This window comes from Hylaeus volcanicus, chromosome 4 (assembly GCF_026283585.1).
Source record: "Hylaeus volcanicus isolate JK05 chromosome 4, UHH_iyHylVolc1.0_haploid, whole genome shotgun sequence".
In the NCBI taxonomy this organism is placed as follows: Eukaryota; Metazoa; Arthropoda; class Insecta; order Hymenoptera; family Colletidae; genus Hylaeus; species Hylaeus volcanicus.
In genome coordinates this window covers 11,012,139-11,027,919 of record NC_071979.1, presented here as the reverse complement: position 1 = coordinate 11,027,919, position 15,781 = coordinate 11,012,139, and the positions used below count along the sequence as shown (strand labels likewise).

Below are 15,781 nucleotides of genomic sequence, written 5' to 3'. Positions count from 1 at the left end.
AGAGGAAAGTGTGCACGCGCACGAGTTCCTCCTTTTTAGTTGTTCCGCAGTTGATACGTGGCGCCTCAAATTTCTTCTCGACTAGTAATTTTCTAGGTAGCATCTTATATACATAGGTATCTGGTAATCTAGTAGAAAAGCCCAACCAAGAAACCGCGAAAGAGGATGTGGTTTCTCTCTTCTCTGTAAAAGGAAAGAACGAAAGAACGGTTAAACAAAACGCGACGACACAAACTTTCTATGATTATTCTTTTGTACCGTGGCCTGCTTTGCTTATTCTAAATAAAAACGACAAACCATAAAGTCGTAAAAACAACGTGTAACAACGTGAGAGATACCCGAAAAAGTTCCTACTTTCGCCATGTATGGTTATGTTCGCCATATATCTGGCTAATTTTAATACATATGAATATATACGTATGCTTTTGAACGGTGAACGTGAACGTGAACGGTGCCTCGCAAACCGAATCGGAATACTCCGGAATTCTGTAAATGACTTGGCACGGTGCAATACTATTTTTATACGATACTACCACGTCATCGTCATCCAGTCGACACAAGAAAATACGCTTTAACGGTAAAATATGTGCTCATCGAGACTCATCGACGTAACTTGGTAATTCAACTAAAACATGTCAGAAATCAGAGTAGATGAAAAAATCGTGCGAAAGCAGTATACAAACGATGCCTGTCTTATCGATACACTCGAAATCATTGACGTATTTGCTTTCGACTTCAGTGACACCGATGTCTGGTGAGTGATTTTATCGTATACTTAAATTACTTTAAACTTTTTTTATTGGAGGTAATTGTAATCTTTAAATGTCATTTATGCCTCTAATTGATCTTAATTCCGTTTCAAGGTCTAGCTTTTCTGCACCACTTTATTCTACACGTACATGTTTAAATCTTTCAAATGCTTTGTTATTAAATTCTCTTATACCAAACCTTGTATTTACCAAATCACAAAAGTGCACGGTTAAACTTTTCCCTTTCGAATCTCATTGTTTACTCTAGAACGTTAGGATAAGTTCGTTATTCCTGTTTTATAAATGTAACATAGCGTACAAATTTATTCTGTAATATGGAATCCAGCTATACGATAAAAAAGAATTTTCATTTTTATATCAATTTTTTGTTTTTCGGCAGGTTGTATATGCCGCCGGAATATCAAACGCAATCCATGGTTCGGAATTTGTACACCTGGTTAAAAAGCGAACCGGAACTAATTTTATCAGGTATGGAAAACATAAATTAATTATCATTAAACGAACTTTTTATACGTTTTTTAATGTATATTTTGAACATAACTTTTTGTTTAGGTAACAGGAAATGTATCGACACGAGGACATTCACGAGACCTAAAAAACGGTCTACTAGAATTAATTTTGAATCTATTCTCGAAACATTGTCTCCGTCTGTTGCAAACACACGGAGAATTTCACGCTCAAATTTGTCAAATATGGAAGAAGACGTAAGTTTCGCCATGTTTTTTTTATCCCGTATATTATACAAATATATTTACCATGTATACATTCGAGTGTGTTTTTTTCTTAAAGTCGAGTAAATATCTAGATACGCTTACCATTGACAAAGACGAAGCTATACCTCTTATGCTAAAAGTGGCGCCTACGACGAATATCAGTCTTCTTTCTGACGAAACTTTATCAGCGTCGGGTCAAGAAAGTATGGAAATTTTTTTAAATATGTCTCGTTCAAAGGGAATCGATTCTTTTATTAATTTAATGGAACCTGGACTCTGCGATCCACTGATGAACATCTCCCAACCATCTATTTTTTATTCTTCTATCACTTCGTTACCTAGAGATGATGCATCGCAGAACGTTAATTACGACAAAGAAGTGGAAAATTTAAATTTGACTTGTTCGTATAGTCGACAAGCTGACAAACAAGAGGATGCTAAAAGTATCGACGAAACTTTTTCGACGAATAACGATTCGGACAACAAGAAACGGTACAGCCTGTATTCGACGGACAAAATATTTACCGACAAATCTGATAATATCGAAAAAATGGAATTAAACGAGACGTACGAAGCAGAACCAGTGTCTAAAATGCATCGGTTGCCAAGTTCGGATCGAGTTAAACACGGTACAACTACTTTGTCTTCCGCAATTGTAAATAAAGCTGACGGAAATATGAAATCATTACAATCAGAAAATAACTCGGAGAAAGACTTGTATGTTTTGAATGCTACGTATTTTCCAACCTCTGAGAAAGCTGACGATTCGCTTGTTTTAAATGTTACATATTGCGCGGAAGAGACAGATGTAACGAACACAAACGTTCCTTCAATCGTTGAAAGTGATACATGTAAAGACAAAAAAACGACTCCAAAAAATTTAGATACGTTAAATTCCACGTTTAAAAGTAGCGGTAAACATTTAGAACAAACTCGAACGTTTAATACGGTGTTTGGTTCAAATTTTAAAACACCTACGTCATTGAGAAGAGAATTGTTGGCAGAAATACACAGAAGCGGTGACCATAGACTCGACTGTACGTTTAATCATGCTGGTAATGAAGTCCCCGATGGAGAGACTAAGAAGGGAGTCGTCGACGAGGTCTCCGATCAGAATATTAGGAATGAGATTCCAGTGGAAAATAAATATAATACGTATAAAAAGGAATCGTCCGTTAACAAAAGTAGCACTCTAAGCGAAAATATAAGCAACGCAGGGGCGTCTATTCAGAATTTGCAAGACAAAAAGTACTACACTTTTACGAAGAAAGGTAACGTTCACGGTGGAAAGACTGATATAGAAAATACGGAATCTTTAGAGAACGCGAACACTACGTTCGTGAAACCACTTTCAAACCTGCAAAAAAAGAAGCAACATCTTCCACGGATGCTTTCAAAGTTACCGCAATTTCTTCAAAAGTCGAACCCCAACCTTGTATGCAATTCCTTGAAAACTGTCAACGCGACAGGGTGTACGAACTCATCCAGTATCGGATGTATGAAAGACCCACAGCCAAATATCGCGAGAGCCGTTGAAAAAAGTCTAGCAAATAAATTGTACTCGTTAGGAAAAATAAAAAGTGGTTCCGAGCAACGACTCTTAGAACTGAATACAGGCGTAGGGGAACTTCAAATGATGGGTGCCGGAGGATCTACGGAAAGTATCGAAAGTACGCAGAGTGCTCATAGTGCGCCAGATCTAGACGATAGGCTCAGTACATGTTCGGATAGTAGCCATAATTCGTATACTGTGCGGCCAATGAATATCGAACAATTGCATCAGATAGTACGGATGCAAGAAGAAAGTAAGTAAATGCTTCTTCTTCTTTTTTTTTTTTTTTTTCCAACAAACTATTAAATTGTATATTTCACTATAATTTGTCAGGTTTGAAACAAGATGCAACGCCTCGATTAAATAGTCGAGGTCTGGAAAACACTTGGATTGGGATGCACAAAGATTTACCTTCTCCTATCATGAAAAATGGCATCAATAGTAGCGAAAGCAATTCTACGTCACCATCGAGTATAGATTTTAATGTTAAAACGAGCTCTCCGATACTAAGCCCTACCAGATCTAGTCAGTCGATAAATACTGATGGTAAGCTAGCGTGTATAATCGATATTGTTTTACAAACAATGTTTCGATAATAAATCATATGTAACGATCATGAATATTTCCATACTTCATTTTTAGAGTTAATTATTTCTGATAATTTCTCCTAATCAAGGACTCTGTTTAATCTGTTGTTTTTTTAAGGTCATTCCGTGGAACACGTATCGAAACAGCAGGATGAAACAGGCATAGTGAAAAAATTTGAAGTAAGTTTATATTATGTTATTTTACCAGCAAATACAGCGTCGTAGTTTACGTGTTAAATTGAATGTATTAAATTATAGGCATTTAGCAAGCCAACAATGAAAATTGAGAATAAAACGAGACTGCGACAACCAACGAATTGGAATGCCGGAAACAGAACTTCAAACGTGATGAGCGCTATTCCTAGACCACAGTCGCGTATACCAGCTCCCAGGTTTGTTAGGCCAACTGTAAAGAATATCCAAGGTGATGTGAAAAGAGGATATACGTAAAAATTCAGGCGGTACTAATAATTAAATCAGGCATATGTTTTGAGATAAGGCCCTTAATTTAATCTGTGTTCATACGATAATTTGTATAAAAGGTATTTAGGTTATGTCCTCGGAAGGAAGGCGCTAGGTTGCTTTGAATACGAGAAAAGTTTAGTATTATTATACTTTCAAAATGACAAACGATATAATTGAAATCACATTCTCAGTTCTTTTCTCTCCATTTATTTATATTTAAAGGAAACAATGAATTTAAAAATGAAATAATCTTCACCGAGTAGAAGTCTATAGTAAGAGTACTTCAAATTTGTCATGCTATGCACGAAGATGAAGTGTAATTAAGTCTAATGGATTGGCTATGAGATTATCACAGAGTATGTTTTATTTAAAATTTAAATTATTTAAGTAAACTAAAGTGGGGAACGTAGATAATTAGTACTGTTGTTTAGACCAAAAACTAGCCCTCTAAATTATTATTTATCTCAATTGTTACCGACATACTTTCGATCAATCGCTGAGAATGTAATAGCGTAATTGAACATTTTCAACGTGAGACAACAGTTCTTACAACATGCGCAGATACGTGGAAATAATTATTTTTACGAGGATATTGATCAATACGATAAATGGTATTGTATTTCAACAAGAATATATATATATATATATGCGTCTATTCCATTTGAGAAGTTAATGATATACCATTTATATGCTGTGTATAGCTAAACATAGTTAGAATTTTGAAAAGCGACTTTTGTACAAGTCGTATGTTGCAAAAAATAATTGAGACGGTAGAGTAGACAGATACGAAAGATACTTAAGAATATAAATTTAATCAGAGATAAGCTCTCGTATACATGTATCGTACGGAAATTTTTACATTTCATACAATGAAGCTAGAAATAAATTTGTAGGAAAAAGTTTTTCGCAAATACAGAAAACGAACAACTTTGTATGCATAAGAGTCAAAGATTTGAGATTATAAACAAAATTTTCATGATCTTTTATCCATTTTTGTAAAATGTATATACAGGTACTGTCATGAAAAAAAAAAGACTAAAAGGAAAGAAAGAAAACACCAACGCTATATTTTCTAATATAAGTGGCCTATACAAAATAAAATACACAGCAATTTATAGTATATTATTAATCCTACACAACATATCTGTACATTTTTAATATTCTCGATCGTAATTGTTGTATCGATCCGCAATAAATATATTTTTCATTGTAAATTTTATATCAACTTTTATATTCTAGAAAATTCTGAATGAATGAAGTACTTTCAGGATTTTAGAGTCTATTAAATTTGAAATTGTAGTTACTAAAAGTTAGTTACAAAATTGTTTGCATATCATAGAAGGGTTGATGTTAATTGTACTGTTAAGAATATAAACTTCTAATGATGCCTACTTGTATGTTAAAGTAACAGGAAAGTAGAGTTTGCGTTGCGACAATTAAAAATTCTTTCGTTACTTGTGAAAATGTACATAAAATATTCAAAGCTGTGGCGATGCCTAGTGGTGAAACTACAGTATCCTTCCATTAAATAAGAACAAGTATAATTGATTGTAAATTAGAAAATAGCAGTTGAAAACGAAAGACTGGATTTATGACTAACGCATTTATAACAAAATATAACACTTTTTTAATGATCCGTGTTTATAGTTCTTTGCTCAAAGCAATAGCAGAAAAAGGAACAACAATTTTTTTGTTTAAGTGTTGCTGCATATTTTACGATGAATTGTTGCGCTTGATGCGTTGTAGTTGAATTTGCAATAACACGGCATGAATTTATAATTAGTTTATAACGCGTATATTATACTGTACAGAGTATTTTTGACCAAGTTATTATTATCATTATTATTATTAAATTAATTTTGAACTTGTAGACGTAACTGAAAAATATATTTTAACGATATAAAACTACAAAGGAGTCTCGGACGATGATGGTAACACGTTTGGTACAGAAATGGAAGAGATGAAAATAATATTCTTGAAATTTCATTGTCGTTTCTTTTCCTCGTTAGCGGATGTTCACTTGAAAAGAATTTTAAAACTTGTACCCTTGTTGTAAATAATAAACATAGAAGTGATAGTCATGTTATATTCTTTATTTATGTCTTTAATGTTAGACCTTAAGTGCCTTTATTGTATTATGATACAAGAAACTTTTTTATACATTCGAACTAATTGTAAGCTAAGAAAGCTAATTAGCCACTCCATATCATACTGCCAGGTATCTGTGTAAAAATACAATGTGATCTTTTTCTATTGAAACCTATAATAATAAAAAACGTTTTACGATAGTAAAGTACATATTTAATCTTGTAACATTCCTCGCTCCATCGTATCTACGTTAAACACCGTTTATATTAATAAACACGTGAGATTTAACTACGTAAAGAAAATAATACTTTGTATAATTTTGTAAAATGATATGAACAATTGTTTAAATGTGACCTTCGTTGGCCTCGAATGACCTTGAATCGTAAGTAGTTAATTAAATCTTAAAAGCTAATATCAGATACTAGTACGAAGAAAAGATAGCGGATTATGTAAAGAGATCGTGGTGACCTTTATTTGTCCTTGACGCATATACTTGGAATATAATCATTTATGTATTTGAAATACTGAAAGTATATAGACGAAATATTTCAAGTGATAAAGTTACGCGGAATCCGTGTATAAGCTCAATTACCATTATACCAGAACCAAATATCGTTTAGACATACATAAATATACATTTAATGAAACTTTGTAATTTTACTTTTACGCAATTCGTTTAAATATCTGTTTAATTAGAAGCGACTGGTTTAACGACAAGCGAAGTGATCAAATGTCTGATCAAGGAATATATCGAGTGTGATGTAGTGGTGGAAGGTACATCGTGTATAGAGTATGGTACACATTTTGGTACCTTTCGCTATTTGCTGTTACGTTACAGAACGATTTGTCTTGTCAGATTGTCATTGCAAAGGGATCTCAATTGTCAATGCGTCGAGAAACGCACCGATACCGATAGACGATAGATAAACTCTATCTAGTGATCTAGCATCTAGTCCTACATAGGCCTACGTATATAGACTTAATTGCTTCATAATCATATCAAACATGGCGCAAATGATGATACCCAGGATCGCGCTTTTATCTATTAGAAATAGTAACCGTGTAATACCACGAATTTCTGTGCCCATAAAATATCAACGAATATGCTTCCATACGAGTTGGATTCTCGACGGTATGCAGTTTATTCAGAAATAATTTATTAACACACTTGTTCGTGACAGAATTGAGGTTAACGTGCAATCATTTATTTCAAATAGTATAGTATACATTCCAATGATATTTATTTTAAAATATATCTTTACGTAGAAAATATGGAAAATATACGTTATTTTAATTGTCTATTAACTTCAATTGACGACGATATATTTACAGTATGATTATACAGATTGATTATGCAATCAAATATTTTACTAATTTGAAGCTATGTGTCATTGGTACTGTGCGATATATAACAATTTTTAATGTGAATTTTTTTCATTATTTATTTTTAGTAAAAGGGAAGGTGGTTTCGATGCCTTCCTTGTCGCCAACTATGGAAACTGGCACAATCGTCAAATGGTTCAAAAAAGAAGGTGACAAAATCGAACCCGGCGATGCAATCGCTGATATTCAAACCGACAAAGCTGTTATCACAATGGAAGTTGACGACGAAGGTGTTCTCGCAAAAATAATTGTAAGATTTGAAAGGTGTTTTACACAAACGAGATGCTTTTGATATACGTTAGCACATTATTCAAACAAAATTAATGTATATAATGCGCTTAAAGTATTTTCAGCTTTGCTATTAAATTTTATTGTGTATATATCGATCCGTCGAGACGAAACGTTGTATACGTGTCAAATGTAAATTTTGCTTGATTAGGTGCCAGAAGGAACCAAAGACATTAAGGTAGGAACATTGATAGCCCTTACCGTCGAACCAGACGAAGATTGGAAGGCTGTAGAAATGCCGGATACCGCTTCAGCGGCACCTACTGTTTCTGCACCTTCCGTCTCGCCTGGTGCAACCGCCGCGAGCGTATCGGCTGAACCACCTCCTGGCCAGTAGGTTATTACGTACTTAACGTACTATATTTCAATTGGATGACCGGTAATATGGTATGTCGTCTACGTAAACTTGTAAACTTTTTAAGGAACAACATTAGTATGCCAGCTTTGTCGCCAACGATGACTACAGGCACGATAGTAAAATGGCTTAAAAAGGAAGGAGATGAAATAGAACCAGGAGATGCAGTAGCAGAGATACAAACAGATAAAGCTGTCATGACATTCGAATTTGAGGATGAAGCTGTGTTTGCAAAGATTTTAGTATGTAATTTTAACTAAACGTTACGTCATGCTGCTGGTAACTTCTATACTAAGAAAATTGATTTAATAGGTTCCCGAAGGTAGCCAAGTCGAAGTAGGACAATTAATTGCTGTTACAGTGGAAAAGGGAATGGACTGGAAGAACGTTGTTATTCCAACAGTTACAAAACCAGTTGCGGCATCTACTATGTCTACTCCCGTTGCGCCAACTGGGGGTGCAACCGATAAGAAACCTCCGCCAAGTGGACAGTACGTAGACGAAATATTATTATTTTTGCATTTTACGATTTCAACGAATTATGCAAGATGAAATGGTTTCTTTGACAGAGTCTACGGTTTAGCAGTAAAACGATTATTAGAGGAGTATGGTCTGAGTTCGGGTTCCATCAAAGGAACTGGCCGACCTAATCGATTACTAAAGAGCGATGTGTTAACTTACATTCAAGCACATAACGTACAAAAAGTTGTTCCAAAAACGGGTGCGTAACATCAATGTCGCTAGCAAATTACTAGAATATTGTATTATTTGCTGATATTTTTATTTAACGATGCAGCATCACCACCAACAGTGACAAAAGATGGAGAAGAACGTACCGCTACTCTTTCGAAAGGTCACGTAACCACTGGTCAACCTTCTGCGTACGAAGATATTCCAGTTTCCAACATACGTGGTGTTATTGCCAAAAGACTCGGAGAATCAAAGGTAATCATATTTGATAAAACGGTACTGTATGTAATCAAAGTTTATTATACGAATATACAAGCGACAACTCATTTAGCATAACAACTTTTTTTTAGAGTACTATTCCACATTCTTACGCTTACATCGATATTAAAATAGACAAATTAAGTGAAATTCGTAGCGAACTCAAGACAGAAAATATTAACGTTTCGATAAATGACTTCATTACAAAGGCGGTCGCACACGCATTAGTTGAATGCCCGTCGATCAATACATTGTATCAGAATGGTCAGGTATGTATGAAAATCACCGTGAGATAAATTGACGAGAGACGCGTACTCGAATAATATATAGAAATGTAACAAAATTATATTCTTTTCTTTTTGTGACAGATAATACGTATGCCAAGATCCGACATTTCTGTCGCAGTTGCTACAGAGAATGGTCTTATTACACCAATCGTTTTTGACAGTACAGCTAAGAGTTTGACTGATATTTCAAAAACTATTCGAGAATTAGCCGATAAAGCTAGAAATGGTAAACTAAAACCAGAGGAATTTCAAGGGGGAACGTTCACGTAAGTGAATGAATGAATGAAAGAGATAACGCTTGAACATACCAAGTTCTAACAATAAATAGTATTTAATCATTTCTGATGTTGTTTTTAGAATATCTAATCTGGGAATGTTTGGTATCAAACAGTTTAGCGCCATTATAAATCCTCCTCAAACAGCGATACTCGCTGTTGGCGGTGGTCGAGAGGAGTTAGGTGAATATATTAAAAAAATATATGTAATAATTGCGTATATTGTAAAGATGCAGAAAACGCTAATTGATTGTTTTATAGACGTTGCACTACAAAAGACAACGAAAATGTCAGCCACGTTGTCATACGATAGACGAGCAATTACCGAAGACGAAGCTGCTGATTTCTTAGCTGTATTGAGAGCTATGTTAGAAGATCCGACTTTTCTCGTTGCTGGAAGATTACGTGCTCTCAGGTATGCACAGGACTGACCTTTAATTAAATCCTAATTCTAAAGTGACGTTTCAGGAAAAAATGGCTTACCTTATAAAAGTTTTAAATTCTGTCTAGTTAATTAATTCATGGTATACCAATTTTAAAAATAAAACACATTTGTTAAGCCATTTTTCGAGTAAACAGATCAGCTACAAATAAGAGCATATGTGCAAAACCGAACCATAAGTGTTAGTAAGTTATGGAAAATATTGTTTAATATTAGATCCCCGGCCCTCTAAAAAATACAATTACCTATTAAAGTAATGCCGTAAAAAAAAAAAAATGTTCGACGTACCTACAAATTAAATGGCAATATTTTAATTTTTAATAATTAAATAAAACGTTTTGATAGAAATGTAAAAAAAAGAACAATCATATGTAAATGTTACGAGAGTTAACAATTTTAAGAATACGCTAGCGATTCATTTCGTATAAATGCAATATTTATATTTGTTGTATTAAAATGATTTACAGTTATTTGCCTTTTAGTTTGTTTAGTATGTGTTTTACATTTCCATCAAACTATTAAAGCGGAAATAAATTTCACTAGCCACGCTTGTTGGCTTGTGTCTATCGAGGTTATATCTTATACGAATGAATATCGTGCTGGTATCATGCACGGAATATATAACGATTATTAATTATTGCAAAATTCCCAAGTATCGTTATATCGTTGTAATCATTATTAACTAAAGAAATGTTGGATATTTATTGCATATAATTTACTTATCTGTAAGTAAATAGGAAATTCGTATAGAACTAAATGTTCTGTTTGTATATTTATTTCCCACGTTATTTAGTTAGCACTTTTGACTACATAGACATAGACTATATGTATACAGTCAGATTGCCCCCACACTGTAGTAATTTCTAACATGCTATAGATAAAACGATTATATATGTATAATATATAAATTCGTGTATATATGTATAATAATATGTGTGTACATTTTTCGTATAAAAATAAAACAAGTGCCATATTTCGTCGCCTTTTATGAATTTTTGTATCGCATAAAATTTGTACAAATATCATGTAAATACCTGTATCGTTAATTTTATTTATTAGTAATATCGTGCATGATTAGAAAACTCAGTGTGGTATTAATTACAGATATTTGTGGGGATAGTAAAGTGTGCAAGATCATAAATTAATCTTGTAAATAAAGTATTTATTGTTTAAAATGACGTGTGATGTTTCTTCTACACATATTCAAAAATAATACATAGCAAAATTGCAACCGTTTTATAGAATCTTGGAAGTATCGTCAATTGTTTTGTAATTATTGTTGATCGAAAGATCGTTACATTCGTTGCGCTTCCATTTCTTTACCAGTGAAAACAGTATTTAACGGTAAGGCTGTTGCCATAGAACCATGCGTAATGCGTACTGATTTGATAAGGCACAAATGTTACGGGTGTTTAAATCTGACGTATACTGTCATATTGCATATACCGAAACTTTGAAATAAACAGCAATCGTTAAGCGAACAATTATTTGACATTATAAACTGATTGTGAGAATTCGTATATCGATGCTCTCTAATAATTGAAAGTAAAATTAAATTACGTTTAGATCAAGTATGCATTACGTAATGAGGTGGAAGTGGTAAAATATTAATACGAAAATAATAGAAACGACGAAATACAATAGTATAATAGGACCTAACTTTCCTTATCACAGTTATGATTTTGCTCGTTATTACTGCTCAGGCCTTAACTAATTATGGACAACATTTAATTGCAGTATAAATTCAGTTACATTTTATAAAAGATATCGTAAATACAAAGTTATGTAGATAACTTAGCGTACGGTACTCGTTAAAACTTGGCATTTGGTATGAGCAGTGTTAAGTTCTAAAATAGAAATATAAAATTTCTGAAAATGTTGTGCATTGTAATACTCGATAAAATCTTATCTTATAAAAGCTAGCTCACTCTTAAAATGTTTAAAAAATGCATCCTAATGTGTGGTATGCCACATCATTTACAATACTTGGTTACTAATACGTACGCTTACAACATCGAGTTGCAAGGTTCAGCTTGTTATTATTACTAAAAGATTTCAAAAGTTTGTACACAGAAGTAGTCTTCTGCCGTTTGAATTCCACGGTATAATACCGGTATAATAAAATTAAATAATAGATGTTGAAATAGCCGATATACATGTATATAAATGTATAAACTGTTTGATTAAAAACATATGGCTCAACGAGTTTATTCGTTAGGTTATAAAATGCTAAGTAAGAGAAAAATGTAATTTAGAAAATATAAAGGGTAAAGATCGAAAGTGAAATACATCGTGTATAGTTGAAATGTCGATTTGGTAAGATAATCAAATTAATTTGTACTATAATTAAATTGGAAATCTTATTTTCCACAGTGTTTGGATAACTGTGAAATATAAAGAAAGTTATTCGTACAAGATCCCTGATAGATGCCATGTGCACACGTATACCTTGCACTTTCAGTTGTTGAAGAAACTAAGTACAATATTTATAATAAAGATGTTGTATAAATCATATTTTGTTAGATAATAAATGGAAAATACACGTTAATTATATTATACGGAGCACCGAATATATCCGTTTAGCGGATAACACGACGATTACGACATATTATTTTTGCTCCTATATTCTATTCTGTAAATTGATTGTATAACTTGTTAAATGACACTCTTTTTATTAAAAAAGATAAATAATATATGAAAAGAAATACGGAGCCCAGAGGGCAGATATTGCACGCAAAATGATTAATGATAATTTAAATGAACGATAACTTTTTGTCGACTCGAATAATTGAAACTAATGTATCGTATCGGTAATTCGTTTGTTACTACATCGGGTATTCCTAGCGTAAATTTGGTAGCCCATTGTTATCGATACGATAGATAGTGTCACATATAAAATATGTGAAATGACGGTACCACGTAGAATTATATCGGTTCGATGTGAGAAATATTGCCCGTTATGTAAAGTATATCGATGCGGTATCGGCGATACTTGAAAAGTGAAATGCATAACGAAATAAAATAAACATTTGATTTCTATTTTAAAGAATTACTTAATAGAATGCTTTGCGTAGAATTCTTTGCGCTGCTCGAATTAACGGTGTAAGGGTTGTTAATTCTGCACAGTTGTCTAGGAATGGATGAGAAAGTAACTCTTGGGCTGTTGCTCTTTCGTCTACTTCGACAACTAAACATCTTTCTAAGAAATTCCGAAACGTAGGACTTAACGTATCCCATCTAGGAATGGAAGGTTTACCGATAGCAGCGATTAAATATAAGGCCCTTAAAGGAGTTTCTTTCATGTAAGGTGGTTCACCTTCTATCATTTCGATAGCCATAATACCTAACGACCAAATGTCTACCTTTTTACCGTATTGTTTTCTCGTCACTACTTCCGGTGCCATCCAATAAGGAGTTCCAACCATAGTTTGTCGTTTCTCATCGCCGTCTATGTTGGCACAAAAACCAAAGTCTGTAACTTTCACAGCACCGTTCATACCAAGTAGGACATTATCCGATTTGATATCTCTGTGAATAATTCCTCTGGTATGTAAAAAATGAATCGCTTTTAGAACTTCCCTGCAAACTGCTGCGATCTGTGCTTCTTTCATTATAGTTTCTGTAACAACATCTGTAAGAGGTCCGCCTTCTAACAATTCCATAATCACCCAGAGATGTTCATCTATAAGATAGGCGTCGAGAAAGTTGACCAGATTCGGATGTTGAAACTCTTTGAGGATTTTAATTTCCGTCAGTATCAGCTCTTTCTTCGACTGTTTCGATAAATCTATATCCTTTACAGCGACTCTTTGATTAGTTTGCATATCGGTAGCTATAAATACGGTTCCCGAAGCACCAGCTCCGACCTCTTTGGTCCTTTCGAAACGTAGATTAGGATCTCCGCTCTGACATATAGTTCTAAGTTCGTCGTAAATCTGTCGATCCGTGAGCTTGATCGCGGCACAGTCTGTCTTTCTTCGAAGAACAGGACTCTCTTCGTGTCTACTGGGGCCTGTTTCATCTAGTACCAACGGATCGTCCTCGATCCGATAAGTGTTTAAGTCTTCGAGAATCTCTGTAAGAGTTTTCTCTTCTCTATCGTGGCATATTTGTGATGTTTGCGAGGTAGGAGTCTTGTAAATAGTTAGCTTAGGCGGGAGGTCTGGTAGCGTTTGTAATTGACTATCGGTAGAACTGGCAGAGGTAGAACTATCCGAGTCTCTACAAGACTGATACTTTTTTGTTAGAATTTTATCAATTTCCTGGGATTCTTCCTCGATGTAATCTTCGGTAACAAAAGACTTGAATACCTTTTCCTCTGGTTTTCGTTTGATCGAATAATTATAGAATTTGATAGCCTGCAAGGCAGCAGCAGGATGCTCGTCCTGTTCCGATTTCGATATTTGGGTGTTGAGGAGACGAGTCCAAGATTCGGGAAGACCCTCCAACTGTCCGGTCTCGGCATTTTTACTTACGTGAAACTTGTGAGAAACGTTTGTGGGTAAACCGATCTCGGCGGCAACTGCAACCGTGTCGTTGATCGGGTTTGTTTTTTTTCTCGAGAACAACTTTGTTATGTTGAGACTCATTTTAGCGCGCAGTATCGCGCCCTTGTTACGTTTTCGTTTACGATGTATCGTGATTTTTGGTTGGCGAGAAGGCGAAAAATGGCAGAAGAAAGAAACAAACGGTTGCTTTTTAAACCATGGTTCTCATCGCAACGTGACTTGCCGTGAGTCGTGACCTGTGACTTGTGACCTGACTGAACTTGGCTCGACTCGACTCGACTCGACTCGACTCGACCCGCTGTTCTCTCCTGTCCTGTCTAACCGTTAACTGTGTCTAACAATAAGTTTATGATTTGGCTCTGATTGCTTTTGCTGCTTATTGTCTATCGCGATCGCGATTCGCGAATCGTGACAAGACATTTGGCTCGTGAATGCGACTGTAGACAGTAGACTGCAGTAGACAGTAGACCACAGTAGACTGTATGCACTGTAGGCAGGGCAAGGGACAAGGCAGGGGATTCAAGCCCACATATTAAAAGTTGAGAGAAAGTTTGTAGCGCCGCGTGTGAAAAATTCAGCCAACTAGAGTAGCGGGTCTTTTAAATGACTCTAAATTATTTAAAAGAAAATAAATGAAGGAAAGTGCAGACAGAGTTTGAAGGATTTCCGTAATTTAAAAAATGATATTTTGCGCTACAAGTTTTGTAGCAGTTTTAATAGGTGAGCTTGGACCCCCTGGCTGTAGGAGCATGTAGGAGCAGGCGTGTTACTTACTTGTGCGTCACTGATCAGCGTTCAGTGTATCGAATCGGTGGCGGGACATTTCGAAAATGTGGAGCGCTAGCGTGGTTTTAATCTCGTCTGTGTCGAGTCGAACGTTAACGATTTCGACTGACATCAATTTCTATTATAATTACTGAAAATTAGATCGAATATATTCTATAGAATAGTTTACAGAAGGCACTGTCTGTAATAAAAATGAGTAATTACTTGAATGGTTATTTATGTAGAAATAATGTTTTCAGTAATCTTATCATTGATCGAGAATTCTGTTTCCTTTGAAAATGTATGCTATCAGCTCGTACGATATATCGTACGAATACGTGCATTTCCCGTGCGT

The 15,781-nt window shown here is 34.6% G+C and overlaps 3 protein-coding genes across 3 annotated transcripts; 2 read left to right on the top strand and 1 right to left on the bottom strand.

Moving 5' to 3' along the window:
- Positions 1-89: 89 nt before the first annotated feature.
- LOC128875879 (uncharacterized) lies at positions 90-6,375 on the top strand. The gene is made up of 7 exons (XM_054121848.1): positions 90-754; positions 1,150-1,238; positions 1,323-1,474; positions 1,560-3,288; positions 3,369-3,581; positions 3,741-3,802; positions 3,881-6,375. Exons 1-7 carry the CDS (start codon positions 633-635, stop codon positions 4,070-4,072), a joined length of 2,559 nt encoding a protein of 852 aa, XP_053977823.1. The 5' UTR covers positions 90-632; the 3' UTR covers positions 4,073-6,375.
- A 133-nt stretch (positions 6,376-6,508) lies between these two features.
- Positions 6,509-11,331, top strand: LOC128875881 (dihydrolipoyllysine-residue acetyltransferase component of pyruvate dehydrogenase complex, mitochondrial-like). The gene is made up of 11 exons (XM_054121852.1): positions 6,509-7,307; positions 7,627-7,808; positions 7,998-8,179; positions 8,269-8,443; positions 8,514-8,692; positions 8,771-8,922; positions 8,998-9,146; positions 9,242-9,418; positions 9,518-9,702; positions 9,794-9,894; positions 9,973-11,331. The coding sequence occupies exons 1-11, from the start codon at positions 7,181-7,183 to the stop codon at positions 10,140-10,142; spliced, it is 1,779 nt and encodes a 592-aa protein (XP_053977827.1). The 5' UTR covers positions 6,509-7,180; the 3' UTR covers positions 10,143-11,331.
- LOC128875885 (serine/threonine-protein kinase PAK 2) lies at positions 11,295-15,173 on the bottom strand. Its single transcript, XM_054121863.1, has one exon. The coding sequence runs from the start codon at positions 14,740-14,742 to the stop codon at positions 13,207-13,209; it is 1,536 nt and encodes a 511-aa protein (XP_053977838.1). The 5' UTR covers positions 14,743-15,173; the 3' UTR covers positions 11,295-13,206.
- Positions 15,174-15,781: the final 608 nt, after the last annotated feature.